Source organism: Hoplias malabaricus, chromosome 3 (genome assembly GCF_029633855.1).
Source record: "Hoplias malabaricus isolate fHopMal1 chromosome 3, fHopMal1.hap1, whole genome shotgun sequence".
Lineage (NCBI taxonomy): Eukaryota > Metazoa > Chordata > Actinopteri > Characiformes > Erythrinidae > Hoplias > Hoplias malabaricus.
The window spans coordinates 17,409,692-17,437,588 of NC_089802.1; the positions used below are offsets into that span (position 1 = coordinate 17,409,692).

General features: G+C 39.0%; 2 protein-coding genes across 8 annotated transcripts; both read right to left on the bottom strand.

Annotated features, from left to right (window-relative positions):
* Positions 1–310: 310 nt before the first annotated feature.
* tmem106a (transmembrane protein 106A) lies at positions 311–8,662 on the bottom strand. Of its 4 annotated transcripts, none has more exons than XM_066664280.1 (8): positions 8,564–8,662; positions 6,351–6,537; positions 5,896–5,959; positions 5,271–5,424; positions 3,695–3,835; positions 3,137–3,180; positions 2,408–2,461; positions 311–787 (listed from the first exon to the last, which is right to left on the bottom strand). In XM_066664280.1, exons 2-8 carry the CDS (start codon positions 6,520–6,522, stop codon positions 670–672), a joined length of 747 nt encoding a protein of 248 aa, XP_066520377.1. In that variant the 5' UTR covers positions 6,523–6,537; positions 8,564–8,662; the 3' UTR covers positions 311–669. The 4 variants fall into 4 exon arrangements, with proteins under 4 accessions (XP_066520377.1, XP_066520376.1, XP_066520375.1 ...); XM_066664279.1 differs by lacking the exon at positions 8,564–8,662 and adding an exon at positions 7,772–7,941; XM_066664278.1 differs by lacking the exon at positions 8,564–8,662 and adding an exon at positions 7,780–7,940.
* Positions 8,663–8,840: 178 nt separating this feature from the next.
* On the bottom strand, positions 8,841–27,482 carry nbr1a (NBR1 autophagy cargo receptor a). 4 transcript variants are annotated; one of them, XM_066665897.1, is made up of 21 exons: positions 27,093–27,482; positions 26,705–26,767; positions 26,547–26,565; positions 25,994–26,016; positions 25,691–25,873; positions 25,485–25,562; positions 24,882–25,099; positions 24,645–24,764; positions 22,822–23,073; positions 22,409–22,568; positions 21,986–22,234; positions 21,461–21,589; positions 21,298–21,373; positions 20,791–20,907; positions 14,800–14,973; positions 14,325–14,459; positions 13,334–13,772; positions 13,121–13,203; positions 11,417–11,480; positions 10,441–10,543; positions 8,841–9,866 (listed from the first exon to the last, which is right to left on the bottom strand). In XM_066665897.1, exons 1-21 carry the CDS (start codon positions 27,192–27,194, stop codon positions 9,687–9,689), a joined length of 2,967 nt encoding a protein of 988 aa, XP_066521994.1. In that variant the 5' UTR covers positions 27,195–27,482; the 3' UTR covers positions 8,841–9,686. The 4 variants fall into 4 exon arrangements, with proteins under 4 accessions (XP_066521994.1, XP_066521993.1, XP_066521995.1 ...); XM_066665896.1 differs by having other exon boundaries at positions 8,842–9,866; positions 14,800–14,976; positions 27,093–27,478; XM_066665898.1 differs by lacking the exon at positions 26,547–26,565 and having other exon boundaries at positions 8,844–9,866; positions 14,800–14,976; positions 27,093–27,113.
* Positions 27,483–27,897: the final 415 nt, after the last annotated feature.

Below are 27,897 nucleotides of genomic sequence, written 5' to 3' on the forward strand. Positions count from 1 at the left end.
CAACATTAGAAATGTTATCAGCTCATGTAGTTTGCTTATATTTCTTAGTGAGCAGTGAGACTAACTTACACAGTATTCAATTTGTTTCAGTCTACACAGTACTCACAGCAGTGGTGAAGGATATGGATTACTGCAGCTCCACAGACCAACATACTGCAGTTTCACCTTTGTCTCACTTATTTAAAATATAAATAAAGTCATTAAAACGCCACTATGTGTGTTTTCTTCATTCATAGATAGACTATTAACAATCATTCTTCAGTTTTAGTTGTTGTTGTTCACTTGTGATAAAGATCTGTACACAAAAACGTATTTAAAGGCAATTTATTGTAAAGTGCAAATCAACGTAAACATGACAAATAGTCTGACATCATACTTATGTGCATAATTATAAAGACAGAATGTTCATGAACATGTGCTGTAGGGAGTAGGCACTTTTGCTCTGCAAATCTACTCTAATAAAAAATAAAGATGAGCTGTAGTCCAGCAAACAGAGCTATACACTATTCTTTCATTTTTAAGACCTGTAGAGTAACAGTCTGCATAAAACAGAGTGAACAGAGATATAAGACGTCTCAAGCACATATGCTTCTTTTAGGAAAATCAGCTCTAGCATTAATCATCAGCCTTCCTTGGTTTTTAATGATGAATGCAGTCATGTTCCGTTCATCAGAGAAGCTGTGGAAAAGAATGAGGAACTGTAGAGTTTGCTCCACAGTCGATATACTCAAATGTGTCTGAAGATAGCTGTTCTCCGTGGGACAGGTACGACACATTTATAGTCATTCTGTGGAGAAAAAAAGACAATAATATGAGGTTTAGGAATTTACTGCAAGTATGTTTCATACAACCAGACACTTTTAAATTACAACTCATATACAAATACAGACCCTGTCATATAAAAATTGGGCATTTTTAAATATTTCTTCAATTACTTTTTTTTTAACATGCACTCCATGTGCCCAAGTTCGTAGACACACATTGCTCTGGAGCAACTGTAAATCATCTTACTCTAGCTCAATCCCAAGCTAGAGCCATGGTTCTCAAACATTTTAGACCACTTACCACCCATTATTAAACCAAAACCTTCAAGTACCCCCTATGAGCAATTCTTCCATTATTTCATTTTTCCAATATTTTCTTCCTTATTATCCTAAAACAAAATACAATTACAGAAAGAAAACAAATAACTAGGCCTAAATTAAATGCTTTAAATACAATTACACATTTATGAGAACAGATGCATTTCTTGGGAAATGGCATTAAGCATTTAAAAGTCAAGAAGAGATAAGAGGCCAATTATATATTTATGAATTATGTGCTTTAAATACAGGTGAAAACAGGCAGCACAGTGGTGCATTAAATATAGTCGCAGTCACACAGCTCCAGGGAGCTGAAGGTTGTGGGTTCAAGTCCGGGTGACTTCTCTGTGAGGAGTTTGGTGTGTTCTCCCTGTGTCCGTGTGGGTTTCCTCCGGGTGCTCCGGTTTCCTCCCACGGTCCAAAACACACATTGGTAGGTGGATTGGTTCTTGGAGAAGGCGCTCACAGCGGCTCTCTGCACTCACATCAGGAGGTAAAGGAGGTGCGGTGTTTTAAACAGTGTTCTATGACTCTAATGATGCAAAGATTGGGCATGAATTTTCTTCAGATGTACAGAATTCTCAACTTTGTTTTTCTCAATTTTTGCCTCTGGATTTTGCCATTCTCTGTTCATGAGTATTTCTCTGTTGGTTCTCCTGCCCGATCTCAGCTTGTTTTTCTAGTTTCAGCAGTCTTCTTGTAATAAAGTCCAAATTGCTCACATCTGTCTCCAGCCTTTGCTTTCTTTACGTGGATTTCACAAAATACTGGGGGATTGTGTTCCTGCCCTTGAAAAAAGCATTTCCCCATTTCCCTTACGATTTTTTAATACAAACAAATTGTATTGTCTCATAATTATGAAAACTGTGAAAAATCATGTAATGACCAATATTTTAGGCATTCAGTTATTATTTCCTAAACTATTAAGTTATAAGTATATTTTCCGAAGTCATCTCGCGTACCACCTCTTGCTGCTGTATGTATCACCAGTGTTGCATGTACCACAGTTTGAGAATCACTGAGCTAGAGGGACATTTAGCTCCCAGTACTTGGGAGTAGAGCAGCAGAACTGCATTCTTTGGAGATTCATCCAGTACTTCTGGGCTGAGTTGGAGGGACACTTGTGACCCAATTATTCACCATCAGCACTAATCATTTACCTGACCTCTGTAAACCACTCTAATTCAGCTGAGCCTCACAGAAATTCTAACATCTAGCCTAAAGACTTTAAAACAGAGTAGAGACTGTTGCTACAGCAAAGAGTGACAACTATATAAAAGTATTTGAGGATGAATTCTTACAACAGAGTGAAAATGAACACTTACTGCAAATGCAAAAACAAGGTGTGGATCCGGATGGAAGTTGACCTGCAGTAAGTACTGTGGAAGGAGTTCATATATTTATGAAATGTTTATAAAACTTTAATAGCATGAAATAAGTGCTTTTAGAACTCAAACTCTACAGATGACAGTGTAGTTTTTAAAACACTTTACTATATAATATTTTCAATTCATGAAAGTCATCAGACTCAAAATAAAAAGCAGTCAGACAAACAGCTCTACATATGGCACAGAATGTACTGTGTGTTAATAATTATCTGAGTATTTGTAGTTGGTGACATCAGCAATATGCAAACATGCCTTTTAAGGATCACAAAATATATAGTGAGCTGTAATAGTTAATATCCCTTTCCTCCACAAGAAGAGCTAGTCCCTAACACTGTTTTAAAATACACCTGTTACATGATTAAAATCACTAGTTGTTTTGGATAGGAGTGTCAACTAAATACCGTAAAATGTGTGTTTGAGAAACATTGAAGCATTTTCATGAACTAGCAAATGCAAATTAAACTAATATTTTGTCACACTAATGTAAACCAATCTTTAAATCTTTTCTGTCACAAGTGAGGACTAACGAATGTATCACAAAGCATGGCACATTAACAGTATTCAATCTGTTTCATGCAGCCAAATCTGAAAGACAACAAATAAATCTCTGTAAACAAAATTTAAATGTATTGTCTTTATTAAATATTTAATGTAAACATTACTTACTAGAGCCCAGGATCATCAATGGTGATTGAAGTCACAACTGTCAGCTGCAAAATGTAAAAGAGAGGCCTGTATTTATTAGTGATTGTAATTGTTCAGTAGTTACTATATTTATTAAAGACATTTTCCAAAGACTACAATTGACCAAATAATATTTGAAAATGGTGGACCATTTCCAGCAGATCAGTAACATATACAACAGCATGTTAGTGTGTGTAGTGCTGGTATGAGTGTATTAGATGTGGTGTTAGTGAGGTTCCTAGGCAAATTAATATTACAGCTGGATCAAGAACAATCTGCTAAATAGAAATATCAAGCAAACAGTAGACATGGGGTCAGAAGGAGATCGACTAAAAGGTGACACGTATATGTTTTTAAAAAAGGCCTGTAAGTGTAAGTACAAATTTGTAGGTACAACTTAGCAACAAATGTATATGCCTTCAGCTGCAGTAATTCATATACCATCGTTTCCCACACTGGAATCTCTTAAAAATACATGTGTCTTTATGACATTTACTTTAAGGAACATTTATTTTTGAAACCTGACAGTTGAAGACTCACCGTTTTCTGAGACCGTGGGAGAACTGTAGTCACATTGGACATCTTGGTTTTCCCAACTACGTTCTCATAAATCAGAACTTGCAGGTCAAGATCATGAACTTGGATTGTAACAAAGTTTTGATTGCTGAGGTTGAGTGTGTTCTACAAAAAAGGACAGTAGTCGTTCTTAGGTATATTCACTCAAAAACTTTGTTTACAGTACTTTTCGGTTAAAAAAAAACTAATATACACCGTAAAAAAAGCCATAATATTTACATAAAAATAACAAATAAACATTGTTTTGCCATAAAATTAACATGTAAATTGTGTGACAAATGAGAAAATGGAGACTCATATAGCCAAATCGCATTCTCTATTCAGCCCTTAAAAAGAGGTATTGCTGAAAGGACCCAAGAAATTTACAGTATCTGGGTGCCACACTCCAGCACTCGGAACACAGGCTGATGGTGAAATTTCCTGAGCAACATACATCTCATCACAACATGCACAGCAACACAAACACACAAAATAATCACCCCAAAATCAAAAAGTCTCAAAGACAGAAAAAAACAAAGAATCTCAGAAAATCACAGAACATTTGGAGAAGTAAGGTATTCTGGGAGCTCCCTAATGAGTCTCAGCTCCTCCCAGTACTTGGACACTTGCACTGCCCCCTAATGGTTTGTGCGTTTAACAGTGTAATAATGTATTTTTTAGAGTTAAGAGATGTAAAACTTTGTATTTTGGCTGATAAAATATTTACTGTATTTCACTGTTACAGAAACTGTTTTCAACTTTTTAGAGTTTACAGTCATTTACTGTCATGGTTTTACAGTTTTCCACCATAAAATTCATTGACATTTTTTACAATGTACCCAGAACCATTGGGCACAAGGCAGGATAAATAAAATGTTGCCAAATATCGTGGTCTACCTAGGATTCAATAGTGTCAGAAATATAGGAATTTCTGAAAATCAGTTTTACAATTATCCACAATTCCTATCTCCTATTACAGCATTCCAGAATCTTTCTTTGTGAGCACATACACTGGATACAGTTATGTAACTCTAAGTTGCAACAATAAAGACTATTAGTGAAGAAATAGTGGTGAAATTTTCCAAACAAAAGCTCCTACTTCTCTGGAATGAAAGTCTGAGTCACACCAATCATGTGTGGATAACAGGAGAGAGTCCTGGATTATTACTACATTCATTCATTCAGATCAGGGTCATGGTGTGTCTGGAGCTTACAAGATTCATTGGGCTCAAAGCAGGAACACAAAGCGGACAGGGTCACAGTTCATTGCAGGATCTCACACACACACACACACACAATTGCTTAGTCAATTAACATACCCGACTGAAACAGAGAAGGACATGAGGAGAACACACCAAACTCCTCAGAGACAGTGATCTGAGGCTTAGAATCAAACCCTAGACCACAAGACCATGGAGCTGAGTGGCAGCAACAACTGCCTTGCCAGTCCTGGAATAATGCATTTTATAAGATGCACTTTGCTTCAGCATAGATTTGTACATTGTATACAATAGTTGAACGTTTCTGACGTTGATTAAAATAAACATGTACTTTTACTTACTGTGATGACCATGTCCACTGTAACAGGGGAGTAATAGACCACTGAGGACTGGAGAGTCACCGGGGACACCTCCACACTCCGAGGGAAAAGGAAGAAGAGAATCAGGGCACAGACCAGGAGACACAGCACAATGGAGATACAGACATACAGCTTTCTGTTAAAAACAAACCATCAGACAAGATTATTTTATTATTGTTTTAGCTTATTATTATTATTAATTTCATAGCCTATTAGAAAAGCAACATTGCTAATGACAAGTACTATGTGAAAGTTGTACTAAAAACAAGACAACTGTAAGGCCTACATTATAAGATATCACAACAATGTTGACCAACGCATCATTTTGAATATTGCTCTAAATAATGTTAAAAGAGAAATAATGATATTAGAAACACATTTAATTTTCCAAAAAATGAAAGTGACATATGAACAGGATTACACATGAAGAAAAATGTGCTAAAGGAATGTATGTTGCTTCCTGTTTGACTACAACTAAGCCACTTTTAATTTACAATCACAGCCAAGCCAACCTGTTTCAAATCAGAACCACAGTTGTCCTGTAGCTGTGTAAATCAGCAAAATAAAGTTTTAAGGCCTGTATGAGCTGTCATCATGTGACACTCACGTATGACGAGGCTTCAGCCTTTGGTCACTGCATGGAATAACTGCAACCAGCTGGGCCTCCTCGCCTGAAAACATTCAATCATTAATGACATTGTAGGATTGTAGGAAAATAATAAACTTGAAAATAACTTGTGTTCTTATTTTCATTTATTATAACATTACTTTAAAGTTTTCAGAGCACAAAAGGAGGAGAGACAACAGACAGACTTACAGACAAGACACAATTGAACACAGAACAAAACCTGAAGTGGGAAGTGAGTTCCACGGCTATATATTTTGAAATCATCTGTGAAACCTGAGAAAATCATTTAGCATAAATGACCCATGATCGAGTAACATACACGTCATGTGACAGTGAAGGGGCTTTGAATCAAAGAAAATACAGCAAATGAGACTTTGCACAATTTGTCCATAGATATAAAACACGTCCTCTGGGGGACTATCTTATGTATTTACCTCGAGGTATTCGTCCTGTCCCCTGGCAGGTAGGACACGTGTCCCATTGGTCTTCCCCATTGATGGTCCCATAGTCTAGCCACTTAGAGAGTCTCCGTCTCCCCTTCTCAATGTTTTGGTTCATGACGGATGTTCTGATTAGTGAAGAGAACTTGGCTAGTTTCACCATCATTCAGAAAGCAAAAACCTACACAACGACAGAAAGAAAGAGAAAGAGAGAGAAGTAAAACATCTGCTGCGTGCAAACGAGGCAAATGGGCAATATTTTGTAACAAACCGCTTATCACGAACAGTCAGCCTGTCCTTTCCAGAGAAAACGCTCTAGCTGCGATAGAGCATCACATAATAACGCAGTCTTTATGTAAACCTAACTGTACACATATTTACAAGGTTTAATGGTATCTATAGAGTGTTTAAGCAGGTTTAAATGAATTTGACGGATCCTGGTGCTATCACTACACAGCGACACATGTTCTGCGAATGCTCAGCCACACAATTAGTGTTTTTATGTGTTTTCATGATAAATCTCTGTACTCCAGTGCACTCCCAGTAAACATTTAGCCGTTGATTCAACGTTGAAGTAACGTAATGACTGCCGTCTAATCAACGTTCTCTTAAGGTTGACGTCCAAACACAGACATTGAAAAGCCGACTATTAGACGTATTGTGGACGTCCATTTACGTTATTAATTACTTACGTATACAATTACTTGTATAAAACGCATATAAGATGGATTTTGGACGTCCATTTGGCGTTTAAAATATGTCCTTGACGGACAGACTACTTTTAGACCTATTTTGAACGTCCAGGGACGTTCCTTGTTTACTGGGCTACACAAGGGAGTATTTTTGGGAGTATTTTCTGAGCCTATCGATATTTATGCGGCTGATTTATAAAGTACACTATCGTAACGCATGTCGACAAGTAACAAAGCTCAAGGTAAATCCTCAAAGTCAATGCTACACCTAAAAGAGTAAGTGCATACTGCCGCACAGATACGGTAGCTATCAGTACAACCTTTAACAGCTGCACACTGGCACTGAGATATGTGAGGTATCACTAAAGGTTTCACTTCCCAAATAAGTTATTTCATTTTCAGTGCATTCACAAACCTTGCCCTTTAGAGTTATTGACTTAGTATAAAGCACCATTGTTGTAGTAAAAGCTGCAGCCAGATCATGTCCTCGCCACCTGCCTTTGACTTTACCCTCAAAACATCAATGTAGACGCCTACAGACAGAGAACTTGACTCTGCCTTAGGAACCACATTCGGCACATCCGAGGGGGATTTTCAAACACTGCAGTGAGTACGTTAGTAACGTACTCCGTCTGGATACAGAGATGTTGTTTACGCTCGCGTCTCAGTGTCCAAAACTGTAAACATTATCTAAAACAAGTCAAACGAGATAAAAAGTTTTACCATCTTACCGCGCCATCACTGTAGCCAAACAAGGCATGCATCCAGGCTCGGTTCTGGTCACATTATGTAGAAACTTCTCTTTTCGTTTAGAGGAAAAGACAAACAAGCTCCCTTTCCAAGCGCATGGAGACCGACTGCGCAACCACTTCCTTCTTTCTCAGTTATCTAATGAGTTTTCCATGCTGCTACACCCAGTGGACACACTCAGTATTACAGCTCTGACCGAGGGGGTTACACTAGAGCTGTGGTAGGACATCTGAAAATGTACTATATTCAGTGGAGAAAAAGGAATTTTTGTGTAATGGAAACTACATCGTTCATGTGTAAATTTCATATAACAAATTTCATATAAGTTTCATATAATATTTTCACACATTTCCCATAAAATAAATGATTTCCATAAAATCTTGAAGCGGTGCCATCCAGAATAAAGAATACTGGCACACCAGTTTCTTAATCCCAATAAAGATCATAAAGTGCTAGCTTGTGGACTGCAAAAGCAGGTAAGCTATACAAACCAGTGATCTTTGTTTACTGCTTGCCAAAGAGATGACCCAGACCAAGTACCATAACAAACCCACTCTTAGATTCATGATCTGATGTACTTGTGTGCTTTTCACTCAGGCAGCGTTAATTTAAAACAGCCAAATGAGTTCAGTTCAAAGCCGTAAACAAAGCAGAATAAAGTATTTAAAGAGGAAGTTTATACAGAGATATATCTATATGACATTGTTTAATACTTTAGATATGATAAACAACCAAACCTTTAGCTAACACCTCCTTAAAACTTACCCGATTTTTCTTCCCAACAAAGTTCTGGCTGAAAGGAAATACATTAAAAACAATCCCCAAACCTGCTTTGTTGTGTATCAAACATGGAGTGCAAATAGGACAAAAGTCTATTTCCTGTCTTCCAAAAGGGGGAAGCTGACTTCAGGCCAAAAACACTTTACTCAGCAAACTCTCACGCAATCAAAAAAAGAAAGAAAAAAGATAGAAAAGAAAAAGGTATTCACCCCTTTAATGTAATGAAATTTCTTTAACATGTCTGCTAAGAACTAACAAAAATACAAAAACACACACACCTTATCTATAACAGCACAAAAATTAAAAATAAAAATGAAAAAGATCACATTATTGATTTATATGGAATGTTTTATTTGCTGTATTGGACACCAAGAGCCACGTTCACTTAAGCCATTAGCTCCAAGATCACACTGTTAGTACACAGAAGACAACCAACAATTGGTGCCTAGCAAAACCTTGACCAATCACTGGCTATATTAAGCATGATTCAAAAACTCATTGCACATTCCTATAGTTGGAAAAACCAACACCTTAGTGTCATATGGTTAAGCATTACGGCAACGAATGTGATTCAGAATAGGAGATTATAGAGGTCACTGTGACAAAGAGCAATCAACATACTGAAGGTGTTCTTACATATCTTACATCAGCCTTTCAAATGTGAACGTTTCTAAAAAGCAGCCATACCAATGAATGCATTCAAGACAATCTCCCGCTCTCTCAGGTCTTTGCATCTCATCGTATTTACTGAGCACATTAAAGCCTTCAATAGAAGTTTCTGTGTTAGAACTTTACTATCTTTAAAGAAAATAGATCAGATAAATAAACCCATTACTTAGCTTTCCCATTCATAATGTCCTACAATATACAACAGAAAACAATACAATTGAGTAATCGCTCGGCTGATTGAACTGTCAGCTAAGTGTGGCATCAGTGCTCGTTTCAGTCCAATCTGTGCCTAAAAAAAAAATGCCACAAACGCTGACAACATATTTGAGCTAATATTCAAAGCGAATGACATCCCAGCTTCAATGTATTACAAACGCATCCTACATCAGTTTCATCGAGGTTACTATAGTTATGGAGAAGAAGGCAGTCATGGTGCTCTTCAATGTCTTGTCATGTACCACTCGTTGTCTGTCATCTGCACAAGCTCATTGACCACATCCAGCAGGTTGTACTGATGCTTCCTCAGCAGTCTCTGGTTTAGCAGCTTGTCACTGAAGCCCATTTCATGAAGAACAGCAATCATTGAGGCTTCTTCACATGCTGGGTCCGCATTGGGTCGCTGTGGGAAGAAGAGAAAAAAAAACAAAGAAAACAGATCAAAGTCCAAACATAAGCACAGATTCCAGAGTCTGCGTTCCACTTGTGCTAGGAAAACAACCAAAAGCAAACACAGCTTTGGTTAATGGAATGATCTAAAAGCTACATTACTACATACATTACTATAGCTATATTTAAGAGGTTTCTTCAGTGTTGTTTGGGACAGTGTAGGAGTAACATGACTCACCTGACAGAGGGCGTTTAAATTTACTGTAAACCATGCATAAATATTGCTCAGACCCATATCAGTACTGACTAAAAACTCAAGTAGTAAACAGTAGGAAAAATGTTTACACTATGCATGGGATTGGATACTGTGCTATAGGTAGAAACAGATCTCTACTGATGGCACCAGCTCACTGACGACATCGATGATCTGTTTGTGCAGATGCCAAAGAGTGGTACATGACAAGACACTGAAGAGTACCCTTGCAGCCTAAAATGACTAAGCAGGCAATAATTCCTGGACATGAGGGTGTGAAATAAGGCGGAATCAACAGCAGGTGTGACTCATGCTGCAGTGTGAATGTAAGCACCTGTGCGGAGCTGCTCTGTCCTGTGAAGAGAGCTTTGTACGCAGATGCAGCCACTGAGAGCGCCCCCTTCACCAGTCCATCAGTGAGGCCTCCATGACGCAGCCTACATGGAAAAACAAGTCTCTCCAGTTATATCTTTTGCAGAAGACATTTTAGTCTTTTTTTGCTAATGTAATATAGGTCCTAGTTATCTTTAAAACACAGCAGTTAACAACATAAAGCAAACAACATATCAATTTGATGTGTTTTACCCATTTATTTAATTTATACCTCTATTCCTGTTTTTCAAGAGACTTATGGTTAACCACAGAAACAGCACAAAATATACTTACACATGCTTCCCTTTAATAGCCATTGTTTTAAAATGTTTTAGACAGAGTCTAATATATAGAGCACTAAATGAGCTAGTTTACCAAAAATATACAAATTTAAAAATGCTATAAGGGGTTGTATAAGTAAGACAATCGAATCATATTTCCCTAAAATCTGACATATTTTACAAGAAGTGGGTCAGAAATTAAATTTCGGTTTACATTCTAGAAACATTTAATAAGCTACCAAAATACTCATTCATAAATTATGTAAAACTTTTAAACTTAAATCTTCAAATAAAAAACAAAATGAAAGTTACATACAAACACTGAAACTTAAAGTGAAGTTTAATAATCATATATGTAATTTGTGAAAAGGGTCCATATCTTGCCTCTTTTTACAAACATATGCTAAATATATGTTAGCTTTTGAGACGTCAGAGAAAAAAAAAATCCAAATTTCTGTTTTTGTAGCATAGTAAGCATATATAAACTTCACATACTGTACAAACTGAAGTGAAGGAGAGGATTTGAAATTATGACACACTACAACATAAAGGAAAATTCAGTTTTCTATTAAATGTTCCCTTTATATTTGAACAAGAACACCTGGAATGGAGAATCAGTGCACATATACAATATGTTGCCATGGTAAAGATTTTTACCTGGGATCTTCAGTGCTGCATGTGTCACAGGCAGTGACAGGGGCTTCCATGTGTGTCGTAAGACCTATAATCACCACACATAGAACAAAAATAAATAAATAAATACATAATCTATTTATTTACTTATTTTTCAAATGTCAGAATTTGGGTAAAGTACATTTGGTTATGCCTGTCAAGTAGACATTTGTGATCCCTTGCTTAAAACTATTTTTAAAGAATTTAACATTAGATTTTGCTGTAAGAAAATATTGGGGAAATCACCAAATTAATAACCAAGATTACATTATTTTATGCTAAAATACAAATTAAATCTCATAAGTCACACTCTTACTGTCTCTTTTTTTCAGGCTTTTTCCCCTCATGCCTGGCTTAATCCACACATTTATCTCCTATAAAGTTGTTGACGCTGGATTATGCAGATGTTTTATTGTCTGAGCCATGAGCTACACGCTCTCAGTTTCATTGTGTTTGATGTTATTGTTCTTCCTAAAAACTCTAAATTAAGAGATTCTAATAAAAATATAATTAAAACTACTCAATCTGAAATGTTACCTCTAACCAGTTTGCCATCCATAATACTCTACACATTTCATTTTTATCTCCCTTCCAAAAAAGCTAGGAAATAATAGCATTAGTGTGATAAGAGCACAAATCTATATCAAGATTTACTGTACATTTTACCACGATTACAACTAATGAACAATCATTTTATTTTGTATTTTTGACCCTCATAGTTCAGTGACGAGGCTTGTACTGTAAATATGCTTCAGTATTAAATATGGAATATTTTTTCTCTAAAGTCAGTGGAAGCTTGTTCCTCTCGTTTTCGGAACACTGTTTATATTTGGTGTGTGATTGTACTTTGGGGGCGGCACGGTGGCGCAGCAGGTAGTGTCGCAGTCACACAGCTCCAGGGGCCTGGAGGTTGTGGGTTCGATTCCAGCTCCGGGTGACTGTCTGTGAGGAGTTGGTGTGTTCTCCCCGTGTCCGCGTGGGTTTCCTCCGGGTGCTCCGGTTTCCTCCCACAGTCCAAAAACAAACGATGCAGGTGGATTGGCGACTCGAAAGTGTCCGTAGGTGTGAGTGTGTGAGTGAATGTGTGTGTGTGTCTGTGTTGCCCTGTGAAGGACTGGCGTCCCCTCCAGGGTGTATTCCCGCCTTGCGCCCGATGATTCCAGGTAGGCTCTGGACCCCACGCGACCCTAAATTGGATAAGCGGTTACAGATAAAAAAATTGTTTTTTGGTCAATGAAACTTTTTTCTCAGCGTTTACATTTGACTTCTTTTTGTTCAGTGTCATCTTAATTATTGTCAAAACACAGCACGTCCAAACCACAGACGATGTGTTTTTCTTTGGTACGTGCTGCTCGAGTCACTTGGTCGGCCTCTGTGTTTAGGTTGCTTCCTTGTGGCAAATAGGGGCAGAGTCACTTCACTACAGCTTGGTAGCATGGTTTTAAAAAGGGACAGTACATGAACACACAGTGGGGACAAAACATAATACAAATAATCGATATAGACAAGATTAGAAGTTCTGAATGTCGATTTCAATTAATTTTCTTGCAAAAAGATGTTAAAGTAATTTTGGAGCATTTCTACAGGTTCATTCATCAGACAGCTGCTATGTTCAAATGATGTAGTAAATTAGAAAGGGACAAAAATGCCCCCCCCCTCCAAACAAACACACAGTTCACCGTCACTCACCATCTGGGCTGTCCTCAGGTGTACATGAGCTTTTCTTTTCAAATCCTTGTTGCTGATTCTCTGTCTCAAAACCTTTGATAGACCTGACAAAATAAAATGCACAAACAGACAATGATAATATCATACATGTGTAGCATTTTAGCCTATATTATTTATTTCACCATGTATACAATAAATATGACTAATAAATAAGCTTTTTATTAGGATTCTGACCTGTGTGTATGGAGAACTGGAGGTGGTGACAAAGAGATGGGTGCAGGAATAACCTCAGGAATGAGGGCAGGTGTGCTGAGAATTTGAGACGTACACAGCAGCCTGTTAACACTGTTTTGGATGGAGGCTGCTGGTTCTGATGTCTCTGCTTCCACACTGGTTTGGTCCAGGGCTCTGTCAGGCTCTGCAGGGCAGGATGTCCCAGACTGGGATATGGCTGAACTGTACATGGAATCTGCCAGTGGTTTGGAGGTATCAAAGCAGTCTGGCAAGACAACAATGTATTCCTCTGATGAAGCAGAGGATGCCTGACTGCTCACCTCATCCCACTCTCCAGCCTCTTCCTCTTTATCCTGGTCCTCCTTTTTCCCATCCTCTTCATCCATCGCAGCAGGATCAGTGTAAAGGTTTTCATTAGAACCAATCAATTCTGAAAAGCCTGCAAAACAGAAAGTGCAGTTTTAGGACCTTAAAAAAACTGGACTTAAATGAATGTTCTTTTCACCAATTCTACAACCTCAATTCCAATGAAGTTGGGACGTTGTGCAAAACATAAATAAAAGCAGAATACAATGATTGCAAATCCTTTTCAACCTATATTCAATTGAATACACTACAAAGACAAGATATTTAATGTTCAAACAGATGAACTTTGTTTTTTTTTAACAAATATTCACCCATTTTGAATTTGAGGCTTTGAATTTGGAATTAAGGTCGTACAAATAAGGATAATGATAGTAGATATCTATAAAAGCTAACAAACAAGACTCATCATGCAATTTTATGACAGATTTTAAAATTCATTCACATTTGTACATGCAAAGCACCTCCATTACTCACATATAAGAGGTACATTCACGTACCTCATACGCTCATTCACATTTAACAAAATGCTCCATAACTAGCACCATACTTGCATCAATGAAACTATATCCTTGTTTTAAAAAGTGCATGACCTATGCACACACATATATAAAAATAAATTTTTCACCTGGGATAACAGGCTCTTCCAATATAGCTGGTGGTTGGACAGGAGGTGGAGCTTCTGGCCTCTTAATGACTGGCAGAAGAGGTCGGTCAATCCTCTCCATCAAGGACCTCTCATTAAAAGGAGCAGGCTCATGGACTGTAAAAAAGTCAAAACATTATTCTGACAGCATAAAAGGTGTTTACTTAAAATATTTTAAGACAGCATAAAAGGTGTTTACTTAAAATATTTTAAGACAAGATATGTATGGAGGTCAAGTCAAATCAAGAAGTTTTATGGCTGTTTTAACCATAAAAAGGACATGAAGTGACGCAACGTTCCTCCAGGATGAAGGGGGGGGGGTAAATAAATAAATAAAAAAGACAACACAAGAGGACAAAGTGTGACCATGCAAACAAAGGGAAGTAAAACCATAAATACAAAATGACAAGTCAAAATACTCTGACAGGACTAAGCAGCCCAGACACAGTGCCCTCACCCTCAGGTCTGCCGTGTCTGGCTCGAGCCCGACGTCGAGGTTTGTGCTCAGGCTCTTCCTCCAGAGTGAGGGACCTAATGACAGTTTCACAAACAAACTGGGTCCCACTGATGTCATCATCCCCCTCGTCGTGGGCCTGAGCATCTATGTTCTCTGTGTGTCTCTGAGGTTGTACTACTACACAAAAGCACATAAACAGGTATTACACCTTGTCTATTTATACCTATAGCAAAGCACCAAATCAAATTTATAGTATAAGACTGCTCACAACTGGACTTATCTTTGAAGGTTATAGTTATTATATAGTTATAGTTATATATAGATATAGTTATTTCCTGCTTCCTGCTTCCTTGCCGTTCAGACGCTTTGTTGCTTAGCTCTGCTATCTTCTATTTCTTTCCTTTTATTTTTTCAAAACCGACTTGTTTTTCCTGTGATAGAGTATCTGAGCTTTTAAATATACACAAATCAGCAGCACTACGAAGCCAAAACTGGATATTTTCTGCTTTTGATACTTTTTAAAGTAGTGCGATTGCTCTAGGAACCAGGACTGTTCCAACAACCAGGATATTTCATCAGGCTACAGTAGAAGAAACTTGTGAAATGCCTCTTCATTTTGTTCAACACATGTGCTGTCAGAATTGCTACGGACTTCTACAGAGAATGTCAGCTTTGGAAAGGGATTTTCGGAACCTGTTATCAGAGTTTAAGGACTGGCATGTCGGACCTGCGCGAGGAGTAACAGTGAGTGGGAGTACGGGCAGCAGACAGCGGGCTGAGGACCTAACGGAGCAGCGGACAGTGGAGGGACACAGATCTAGACCTGAGGATCGAGTAAATGGCAACACTGCTGTGAGTACAACTAGAGACGGGCAATGGGTGCAGATTGAAGCTAGACCCAAGCGCCGTGCTTTGTATAGCTCTGTAGTCTCATCTTCTACTCCTGGTACCACAGCTGGTCCAGGAATTTCAGCTGCTAAACCTAACACTGCTGCTGAGAGAGCACAGCACAGACCCAAACCAGAAAACCGGTCTTATTCACTTCAGCTGAAAAACAGATTTGAACCACTGCATGCCCTTCGTGAGAATCACAAACGCAGTGAACACATCACAGAAAGTGCCAGAAGTGTCAGTCAGTCTCAAAACTCTAACAAACCTACTGCAGACACCCTGATCTTTGGAGATGACACTGTTAATGGGGTAACAAACCCAAAACTCATAGTGAGATGCGAGCCAAACATCACCGTGCCTGAACTTACTGCAAAGTTTCCAGCTGTACTGGCTGAGTACACCAATGTGAAGAGGATTATTGTACACGTTGGAAAGAATGACACTATCAAGCAGGAGTCTGAAGTTTTAAAAAGAGACTTTAATGACCTCATTAACACACTCAGTAGGTTCAACATACAATTTTTCATCAGTGGACCTCTACCTGCAGGAGGCACCAATATGTTCTCAAGGTTACTGGGATTAAACACCTGGCTACAGAACAGATGCAGGTCAAATGGACTGAACTTCATTGACAATTTTAACTTGTTTTTTGGGAAGAGAGAACTTTTTAGGAGAGATGGACTGCACACAAACAAGAGGGGTGTTAAACTTCTGACAGACAATCTCATTTTCTCAGTGTGCAATCTATCTACTTCTCTTGGGGGTGGCACGTCAGCATCAACATCCAGGAACTCTCCTGTACAAGCTGATGACACCATGTCACAGCCAGAACATCCTCTCTCCACTGAGGACGACCTGAGGGAGCAGCAGACACTGGACATGAGTGGCAATGACCAACTCTATCAACTGCCAGAGACACCAAATCCCCAAGAGGAATCCTCCATGTCCTCTATTTCCCCCCCCACATCACCCCACCTGAACCTCCCAGCAGCCATGGAGAAGCTGGTTTCGGCTGGGACAAGGCTGTCACTTTCCCTGTCAGCCAGCCCTCAGGTGCAAAGAAGAACCACCCCAGCTTCTACTCCACCATCATCTACTGCCACGTCCCCACTGCAGTCCCCCAGACTGTCCCCTAAGAATAATCACACTCCATCACCACCTAGAGCACCTCAACGGAAAAGACAAGCTCCTCAACCCCCGGAAAGGCAGCTTCGCTCACGGCCCCATCGCCAGCAGGAGCTTCACACAGCTTCGTCAGCTGATAAGGGCAAAGAAAAGTGATGTTTTTCAGGTCCTGGCTGCTGCAGTGATGATGTCAGCAGTACATGTTTTCAAAACAAGCTTGGACCTTTGATGCCTGTAATCTCTCCCATTCCAGTACTTATCAGAGAGAGAAAGAACAGAGAGTTCAGGTCAGATTCTGTGAATGTAGCCAATCTACAGCATATAAAATGTGAGACAGAGATTCTGTGGCAAAGTGCACGAGTTACTAAGTTAGCTCTTCTAAATATCAGATCTCTCACAAACAAATCACACTTAATTAACGATTTTATTACAGCACATGGGCTTGATTTTATACTTTTAACTGAGACTTGGCTAAATGAATGTAGTGCTGCAACTGTTTTATTGGAGTCGGCTCCTCCAGATTTTCATTTTTTAAATGCATCTCGTGCCAGCAGAAAAGGTGGAGGTCTAGCTGCTTTGTTCCATGGTTCTTTTCAGTGCAAGCAGTTATCATTTGGTGACTTCACAACATTTGAGAATCTCTGTGTAGTTCTGAAAGGGACACCACATATATTACTAGTAACTGTCTACAGGCCTCCGAAGTACAGTGCTAATTTTATTGATGAATTTACAGAGATGCTGTCCTTTATTTCTACAGACTTTGACCATTTTGTTATTGCTGGTGACTTTAACATACATATCGACAATCCCAAGGACTGTTTTGCCAAGGAACTACTTGCCATATTGGACTCTTTTGGCCTTTCACAGCATGTTACAGGGAGTACTCATTGTCATGGTCACACGCTGGATATTGTTATCTCAAAGAGTCTCAACATATCAGAGACTGTGAAGGACGTCGCACTGTCAGATCACTACTGTGTGTTCTTTGATATGTGGGCCTCACCAGTCATCAGAGATAGAAGAGTTTGTGTCAAGAAAAGGATTATAAAGGACTGCACAGCTACACTTTTTATGAGTAAAATGTGCACTACACCATGTGAACGATCCAACTCTGTTGATGATCTCCTGAATAGTTTTAATACAAAAATTGTCAGTGTAATGGATGAGATTGCGCCAGTTAAAATGAAGGCCATGTCTTGCAAACAGAAAGCACCATGGAGAAATGCTTCTGTTGTTCAAATCCAAAAGAGGGAGTGTCGCAAGGCAGAACGCAGATGGCGTAAAACAAGTCTTCATATTCACAAAGAAATCTACAAAGATAGGCTACGTCAATACAACGCGACAATATGCAAAACACGACAATCCTATTTCTCTAGCATCATCAACAATAACACTAACAACAGCAAAATCCTCTTCACCGTGGTCGACAGACTTACTAACTCACCCACACCGATGGCCCCTGAATTAGTATCAACTGAGAGATGTAATGAGTTTGCATTCTTTTTCAACACTAAAATCCAGAATATCAGACAAGCGATTAGTACATCTATATCCAACAATGAGTCTGTACCCTCTCCATCACCTCATAAAAACTCCTTAGTTAAAATGTCAGAGTTCAGTACTGTTGATAGTAATATTTTAATTGACACAGTTAATCATCTCAAATCATCCACTTGCAGTCTTGACACACTACCAACCAATTTTTTAAAGAGTGTGTTTCACACTATAGCACTAGACATACTCCACATTGTAAACACCTCACTCATGTCGGGGGTTTTTCCGAGCTCACTAAAAACTGCAGTTGTAAAGCCTCTTCTAAAAAAGAACAATTTAGAATCTTCTCAGATAAGTAACTACAGGCCAATTTCTAATTTACCGTTCATTGGCAAAATCATTGAGAAAATAGTTTTCAGGCAAATCACTAGTTTCTTGTCCATTAACAGTAGCCTAGACAAATTCCAGTCTGGGTTCCGGTCTAATCACAGCACTGAGACTGCTCTAATCAAGGTAATTAATGACATCCGCTTAAATACAGAGGCTGGAAAGGTATCTCTTCTATTACTTCTTGACCTTAGTGCTGCCTTTGATACCATTGACCATAAGATTCTTATAGATAGACTCGCAAACTGGGTTGGACTCTCAGGAACAGTCCTGAAGTGGTTCATTTCTTACCTGGAAGGCAGGAACTACTTTGTAGAAATAGAAAATAATATTTCAGAGAACATGCCAGTAACCTGTGGTGTCCCCCAGGGCTCTATTCTTGGTCCACTTTTATTTAATTTATATATGCTTCCTCTTGGCCAGATTCTACAGGACTATGGGCTGTCCTATCACAGCTATGCAGATGATACTCAGATTTACATGGCCCTGTCCCCAAACGACTCTGGCCCAGTTGACTTATTAAGCAAGTGCCTTGAACACATCACAAACTGGATGGGACACAATTTTCTGCAGCTGAATAAAGATAAAACTGAGATTATACTATTTGGGAATAGCACTGAGAGACAAAGATTGGCTACGTATCTGGACTCGAGAGCCATCAAATCTAAAGAACTGGCTCGCAACCTTGGTGTATTAATGGACTCAGATCTCAGTTTTAGTAGTCATATTAAAGCGGTTACTAGATCAGCATTTTACCATCTTAAGAACATCAGTAAGATTAGAGATTTTCTGACTAATCCAGACCTGGAGAAACTTATCCATGCTTTTATTTCTAGCAGGATTGATTACTGTAATGGTCTCTTAGCTGGACTTCCAAAAAAGACCATTAAACATCTTCAGCTGATTCAAAATGCAGCTGCCAGAGTTCTCACTCGGAGCAAGAGAAGAGATCATATCACCCCCATCCTCAAATCCTTACACTGGATACCAGTCTGTTACAGAATAGACTTTAAGGTGTTATTACTGGTTTATAAATGTTTAAATGGGGTAGGACCAGTGTATTTATCAGATCTGCTACAGAGATATGAGCCGAGCAGAGATCTCAGATCTTTAGGAACTAGTCAGTTAGTCCTGCCTCGGGTCAAAACTAAACATGGAGAGGCAGCGTTTAGCTACTATGCCACTTTTAAATGGAACCAGCTGTCTGAGAATATTAGAAGTGCCCCAACGTTAGACACATTTAAATCAAGACTTAAAACACTCCTGTTTGAGCAGGCTTACAGCTCAGTTTAAAATATTCTGCACTTTTCTGTAACGGCATTTTATTTCTTTTATTTCTTTTCATTTATTGTCATTTTAAATTGTTTTAATCATTTTAATCATTTTACTCTTTTTATGTAATTGTCTTATTGGAATTTATGATTTTACTCTGGCTTTTAATGTAATTTCTTTTTCTGTAAAGCACTTTGAATTGCTTCTGTATGAAAGGTGCTCTATAAATAAACTTGCCTTGCCTTGCCTTGCCTTGCCTTATACTTAAGTATATTTGCTGTTAAAATTCCATAAACATAAGATCATTTGTAATTTAAGTAATTTGTGTAAACATAATGTAGCACCCAAGAATAGTAGACTTTTGGGGGTTTGGATGGGTGGGGGAGGGTGGGTGTTCCACAAATCAGGATTTCTCTTAGTCAGCTAACATAAGCCCAAAATTGAGGACTGTCCAATAGGAATCTCCCTCAGGTGTGCTGCTATACAACTTGACTTGACTTTGGGCTTAAGTTTTCTGGCAAAACTGAAAAATCTTGCATTATGGAATAACCCCTCACCAAGTTTCACTGCTGTGGAAAGCTCTGTTTTAAACAGGAAAGAACCATATTTAAAGACTGTGTTAAACTTTAAACTACCCTAATGGATAGGGTACTTGAGTTCAATTTCCACCGGAACAAAGTGTTCACTTACACAGATTCAGCTAAACAAATACACCTTTTTGCTTGACATGTAAGTCTGTATCACATATCTACACTTGCTCACACCCATCAAGCAGTTCCTCTGAGGTTTGTTTACAGCATAATATACAGAATACAGCATTACCTTGGAGTTTTTTCATTCCTGTGTTTTTGTGTTTAGTGTCCTCCTTTAATAATCCCAATCCATGCTTTCCAAATACAGGTCCAAAATGAGGGACTGGGGACATGCATGGGGTCATATCTGGCAGAGAAATAAAAAATTGAGATCATCTTTCATTTGTCATTCCAGTTTTAGGTATTTTCCACCAGATGCTGCAGCCCAGTACTGGGCCTAACTGGTTGTGTAAAAATTTCAGTTTCACATTGAAGTATCCGTAATCGTAATTAAGACTCTCTGAAGGTTGCGTGATTGTCACATGCTTTCTAACAACCGTAGCAACAATGGAAGAAATTTGGGGGATTTTGGTGGGGTATTCTTTGCCTTTGTTTAAGACAAAAAAGTGTGAGACCATTTAACCACATTGCACAAAATAAAAAAAACACCTACACTTATGAAACTAAACAATAGTGTTTCATTCTGGCAATACAAAACAATAGCAAACAACTTAAACACTCCCCACCACCACCTTACCAACAGGAGTGTTAGCTGGGACTTTCTCCAACTCTTGAACAATATTAATATCCAGGAGCTCAAAGGACAGTAGATCCTTTAAAATAAAAAAGACAAAACTGCTTATAGCTTTCAATTCCCATATACCACTTGAATAAGTCCCAAGCTGTTAATTTATAAATACCTGTGCTGTGAGCAGGTCTACGGAAGGAATATAGTACTCTCTCTGACAGCTGGAGGACACCTGAGTCTCACAATCTCTGGAGCCAGACCAGCCCATGCCATCCATTCCTAAAAGATTGGGCTTATTTATCTGTATAAAAGATAAACATGATATCAGACTGAGTAAAAAAAAACACTTACACCTTAAAATGTGTGTTTATGACAGTGGTCCACAATATGCATGATACCTAAAAGTACAGACTCAAAAATAAAGAAGCAAAATGTTAGGAAACCCACATATAAGACCTAGATCCAATTGGGGTAGAAGTGGTAAACCATGGCCTGACAGGTTTTGCCCATTCCCTACAGTTTGTGTCTAAATATGGATGACTTTTGTGTGTGTCTTTCCTTAGTTTTGAGACACTCTGTATAAACAGAATGTCCATAAAAAAACTGGAGGAATAACAAAAAAAACAAAAAAAAAAAAAAATCATTGACCACATGTAAACTACATTGTATATTAGACAAATAAATGGCACCTACTCACCAGTGATTTGCTACAATGGGAACTGGGTTTCTGGCCTGAACTAGGCACCACCACGATGCTGCACCACACTCGTGGGCCAAACTGCACTCCACAGTGTGCCAGGCGCCAGTGGGAGGTGTAGGTGCCTTCCAGGATTGGTGCCACAAAAGCTACAGTCACCACACCAACCTCTCCTGGCTTCAGGAAGGGCACTGCCACCTCCTTCTGGTCCCGTGACTCCAGGGCCAGGTTTCCCCACATGAATTTCAACTACAACGAGAAATACACAGCCCACACACAAACATAACACAAGCAAAGACATATAGACACAGGCACTTTTTTTCAAGGTACAATGTAAAATAACAACCTCTATTTTACCTCACAAGCTACCATATAACACAACACTTTTACTACATGATTGAACTAAAGGCAAGTATGTAATACCTTGGTCTCTGAGGTCCAGCTGATGTTGCCAGTATTCCTCATCTTCCAGTGCTTGATGAACTTGGTGCCAGGCTCCAGACATGTGCCGTCTGGTAGATTCTCATCCAGAAACAAGGCAGTCATTGTGGGCACCAAGGTGGAGCAGGAGACCTTGGGACCCCTGGTTTGAGTGCACAGAGCATTGTGAGTACAGCTTTGATTCAGCTTCTGTCTTTCTCTTGAAGCTCAAAGCAAAAAAATGTGTTTTAAAAAAAGCGCTATACAATAAAGGCAGCAGGTGCATTTGAGGTAGTTCCGTCCACTTGCCAGCGATAAACGCAACTATAACAGACAATGAGATAATCTTGATAAAGACTGTTCTGGGCTGGGTATGTAGGTCACCCAGCCCTGACCCCTCTCACTATGGCCCTTACTCTGGACTGGAGGCCTGAGGGTCTGGGCCCGGAGCTGGAACTGGACCAGGAGCAGGGGCAGGAGCAGGGACAGAGGCAGGGCCAAGACCCGTGCTGCTAGCGCCATTGGTGGCTCCACTCCACAGCAGACCCCTCTTCTCCAGCCTCAGTTTCTTCTTGATTTCCTTCACCTCAGCCTTCAGCTGTCTGCGCTCAGCTTTCAGACGCTGTCTCTCAGCCTTACGCACAGTTCTATCCCCACGCCTCAAGAACCTGGAAGTTTAAAAAAAAAACAAAAACAAAAAAAAACACACCTCAAATAAAACACTATTCTTATGCAACTGAGAAGTCAAAAGGAGCACAAAAATATATGAACCTATAATGATGTTATGGTCATAGCAGGTCCAGCAGATAATTGCTTAAATATCAGGATGACAGACATTTATTTGAATTACATTTGAATTATATGCCTGGGTTACTGTGCAAAATATTCCATTCCAAAATGCAATCATTAAATTTACAACAATAAACGTTATACATATCTGTACTGTTAATCCAGGCAGATTTATACATTTATAAATGTCCATGTATGACAATATTGTGGTATCAGCAAGATTGTTCAAACACACTGTGCACATTACAAATGATGAAATTGTGGGGATTTTTTTCTTCAAAATATAGGCCTAAGTTTAATTTGATGCCAGCCATGGTCAAGGACATGTTTACAAGATGTGTTACATCATCTCTTCTTTTAAAATGCTTTGTAAATGTTTGGGAGCTAAGGAGACCAGTCTCCGTAGTTTTGAAAGGAAAATGTTTAACATTTCAGGTAGCAGTTATACTATTTTTAATTTCATAATGCACCAAATAATTTTGATGTGTATAAAAGAGTTTAACACTTCTCCTTTGTACTAAAAGAAAAATGCTGTTGTAATCCATGCAGAATGTGGTTTTGCTATGTCTTGATAAAATAACCTTGTTTTTATTTCTTTTTGATAGCGTTTTAACTTGCATTTGTGGGTGCAGTGATGAACTGTGATCACAGACAATGGTTTTGGGAAAAGTGATTAAATTGTTCATAGTCTTTCATAGACTTCTGAAAGACCTATCTGAAATGCTCTTTTTTTAAACCCAATCTTGTCAATAATGAGCTGACATTCATTCATTCATTATCTGTAACCGCTTATCCAATTCAGTGTCGCGGTGGGTCCAGAGCCTACCTGGAATCATTGGGCGCAAGGCAGGAATACACCCTGGAGGGGGCGCCAGTCCTTCACAGGTCAACACAGCCACACACATTCACACCTACGGACACTTTAAGTCGCCAATCCACCTACCAACGTGTGTTTTTGGACTGTGGGAGGAAACCGGAGCACCCGGAGGAAACCCACACGAACACGGGGAGAACACACCAACTCCTCACACACAGTCCCCTGGAACGGGAATCGAACCCACAACCTCCAGGCCTCTGGAGCTGTGTGACTGCGACACTACCTGCTGCGCCACCATGTCGCCCTAATCAGCTGACAGTTAAACATTTATTTATTTCTGCTTTTTTTGGAATGTGCTGCTAGAATCAAATAAAGAATGGGCATATATTTTTCAAAATACTTACAACATTTAACCTTTGAAATGCTGTCATGGTAGTGTTTTCATTTAAATATAGGGTTTAAAATGATCTGCATGTATCATTGAATTTTCTTTTTATTTACAATTTGCCCATGTCAAAACTGTGTTGGAAATTAGGTTTGTACATTAAAAAGCCACTGGAATTGACACTGGTACCCTGGACAGTTAAACCCTAACCACAGATTTCCAGAGCAATACAGTTTAACTGGACTTGCCTGGGTTCTGGAGTTACTCCACGCTCTGGAACAGACAGAGGTGTCCTCGTTCTCTTCAGGTTGTGGCTGGGGTCATGTTTGTGACTGCATGGCTCACACAAAATGCAAGAAGGACACACACTGGACAAATAAAAATAAAATTTTATTATTGAATGAGAGCAGAGTGACAATCGCTGGTTAAAACAAACAACTTGAGAGACAAAAATATCTTGATATTTTATCCTAACCTTCACTCACCTGCAGTGATAGCCTCCCCCGGTGGCCGGTCCCTTGCAGCTGCTGCAGTTTGGTGTTGAGTTTGAGGTCCTTGGTGTTGTGGAACTGACAGTAGGCATTTGAGTTCCAGAAGTGCTTGGCTCCTCTGAGGGATGGTCAGAGGCTCTGTGTGTGCAGCACTGGCCTGAAAATTCACTACACATCCTGTCCACTACTTCCCTCACTACCTGATCTTTGAACTGCAAAGAAAGAGGATACAAATGTTCTCAACACAATTATACAATTAAACACACAGTTCAATAAAACAAATGCTCTATAAATAAAACCAGATTAGCTCTGAACATGGCTCAGTCATTGTAAAACTGCAAATCATATGACATAAGATAAGTCATGCATTATTGTGCCAAGTTATTATGATCTGTTAAGCTGTTCATGGTCATATTTGATCATCATGTTGTTTTCACAACCATAACTATTCTTACTTTATGAACTACTACCTTACGTTACAGAAAAACTATTAATTGTAATATTCATAATATTATTTATCTAACACTGGATAATGATTACATTTTTAAGGAAATCAGAGACACAACAATATATATATTCATCAATGTGCAAGCATACTCTGTCCATGTAAGATTTGAACCATGCTGGGACAGCCTCCTCCTCCCCTTTGGTCACTTTGTTTTCTTTCACAACCACCTACAAATAAAGAATAGCCATTAGACAATAGGTAAATTACATAAAAATAAAAATATCTTATTCTAAAAACAAAGACCCATACATAAGATTGGAGAAAAGTGCTCTTAATAGACATAGCAAAGCCTTACCGAGTCCCGCTCGGGGGTCACTTGTGTCTCCTTGTCTGCCACTTTTACTCTAGCTCGATATGGTGGGGCTGGTCTGGGATCAATTTTAAGTTCTTTAACTTCAGCCTTCACAACCCCACCTTCAGCTTGGCCCTTCATCTTATAGACATTCATGTGAAGCTGGTTGGCTTGCTTTAATGCACTCTAAAGAGAAAATTAAGATAAAATCATAATCAGGTTTTAGGTCTCCTGACTAAATATTATATGCTATAAATTATTCCGATCATAAGAGGTCATATCAAAATGTAAAATGGGTGTTCTTACCTTCAAAGCCTCTATATACTCATCTGATGGAAAAAATGCAAATGTGAAAAATATGAAGATGAAAAAATTTGGAAGCAATATTTACATAAATCCCACAACTCCAGAGCCCTGCCTATAACCTCTAATCCTAATATTTTATTTGCAGCAACAACTTAATAATTCTCACTTACGATTTAATTGTCTTGTCGCCCCACGTTACTGAATTTAACCATTAATTAGGACCCAGTTTTCTCACATCACGTATTCAACCATCAGCTCCTCCTTCACATTCAAAACCTACCCTAAAATCACAACTAATATCATGTTACATGTTGTAATTACCTGTTCAGAGCTCTCTTTACTGATGTATTTTATGTAGAGAGTCACAAACGGTTCAGTGTACTCTGTACTGGTAAACTATTAGCACCTTTGAGTTATGAAAAATGCCATGTAAATATGTGAGTATGTAGTGCTATGTACTTTGGCGTCCACATGTGTTATTGACATATGTCACCTACATGGCTTCTACATGTTACCGAGAGACACATAAAATGGAAAAATGCTACATCCATACCTTGACTGTTTATAGATATCTGTGAAACGAAGAGAACAAAGTTAAGAGTTTCTGCATTCTAATCTCACAGTATTGATTTCTTCTCTTCATCAGATCATATTAAAGCATCAAAATCAAATCACACTGTACAGAACCTGCTAAGCTATGTCACTCCTTACCTCTTCGTTGTCCTCGTCAAAATACTTCACTTGAAAATGGCATAATCCAAAAGTCGTTTTAATCTAAAGACAACAAGAGAATCAATGGAATGAGGCAAGACGGGAAAATTACGTTAGTGAGAACAAGTGACAAAAGCGAAGACCAAACCAAAACACTGTACAGAGAGCGTTCAAATACAAACAGGTCAACGGACAAATGCGACCGAGGCCAGTGGCAATAACGACGCAGTCGCATTTCAAAAGACTGAACAACATTCAGAGAGTTAATGAACATTAGAAATGATATATCTAGTGATGAGGGTGTGTTAGATGGACTTCTTATAGAGGGAATACATTTTATTTTGTTATGTGTGTGAGAGAGATAGTCTGATCCTGGGCCTGTACTCACCCAGGCCTCCACCGTGTCCCACTGCGCCTTCTCCGTATCCACCACCGGGAACTTCTTCACATTCCCTCGGAAATTCACCTTGACGCTCACTGGGTGATTCATCGTCTTTAGCCAGGGCTAAACTCAAAATTGTGGCTCATGTAGGATAAAGACACCGTGGTTTAATGTGACAAAGCCCACGTTATCTCGATTTCCCTCTCCCCCTCTCTCTCCGTCTGCCCGTTCTTGTTTACATCGTTTAACTCGTACACTCCCCCCACAACCACGTAACAGGAAGGCACTCAGCCCCTCCACGCTCATATATATCCCTGCCGAGGTCCTACGCGCCCTCGTAACCTGTTAGTAAACCTGTCAATGGTGTGAAAAAGGTATGACATTATTACCTTCTAAGTGGATAAAACGCTTAATTATATTAGAAATATGTGGGGGAGGGGTTGAAGTTTGCGCGTGCGTGCTGCGTGGAGTCGTTCGATTCAAGAGATTTATGAGTCGACTCCAAAATATTATATTTCTAAATGCAGGGAATCGATTGGGCCTTTTCCAAGAGTCGATTCCACACAGTAATCTCAATTTCAATATAACCCAACAACATCTAGATAAAAAATAATAAATAAGTAAGTAAATCCATCCATCCATTATCTGTAACCGCTTATCCAATTTACCTACCTGGAATCATCGGGCGCAAGGCGGGAATACACACTGGAGGGGACGCCAGTCCTTCACAGGGCAACACAGACACACACACACATTCACTCACACACTCACACCTACGGACACTTTCGAGTCGCCAATCCACCTGCAACGT

Coding starts and splice junctions, on each gene's coding strand:
- tmem106a (XM_066664280.1), bottom strand. CDS start 6,522: ATGATGGTGAAACTAGCCAAGTTCTCTTCACTAATCAGAACATCCGTC. Junction 2,462..3,136: donor ATTGATGATCCTGGGCTCTA/GTAAGTAATGTT, acceptor CTCCTTCCACAG/TACTTACTGCAGGTCAACTT. Junction 788..2,407: donor ACCTTGTTTTTGCATTTGCA/GTAAGTGTTCAT, acceptor TTTTCTCCACAG/AATGACTATAAATGTGTCGT.
- nbr1a (XM_066665896.1), bottom strand. CDS start 27,194: ATGAATCACCCAGTGAGCGTCAAGGTGAATTTCCGAGGGAATGTGAAG. Junction 25,874..25,993: donor AGTATATAGAGGCTTTGAAG/GTAAGAACACCC, acceptor TTTTCTCTTTAG/AGTGCATTAAAGCAAGCCAA. Junction 13,204..13,333: donor CCAGTTCTCCATACACACAG/GTCAGAATCCTA, acceptor TTATTTTGTCAG/GTCTATCAAAGGTTTTGAGA.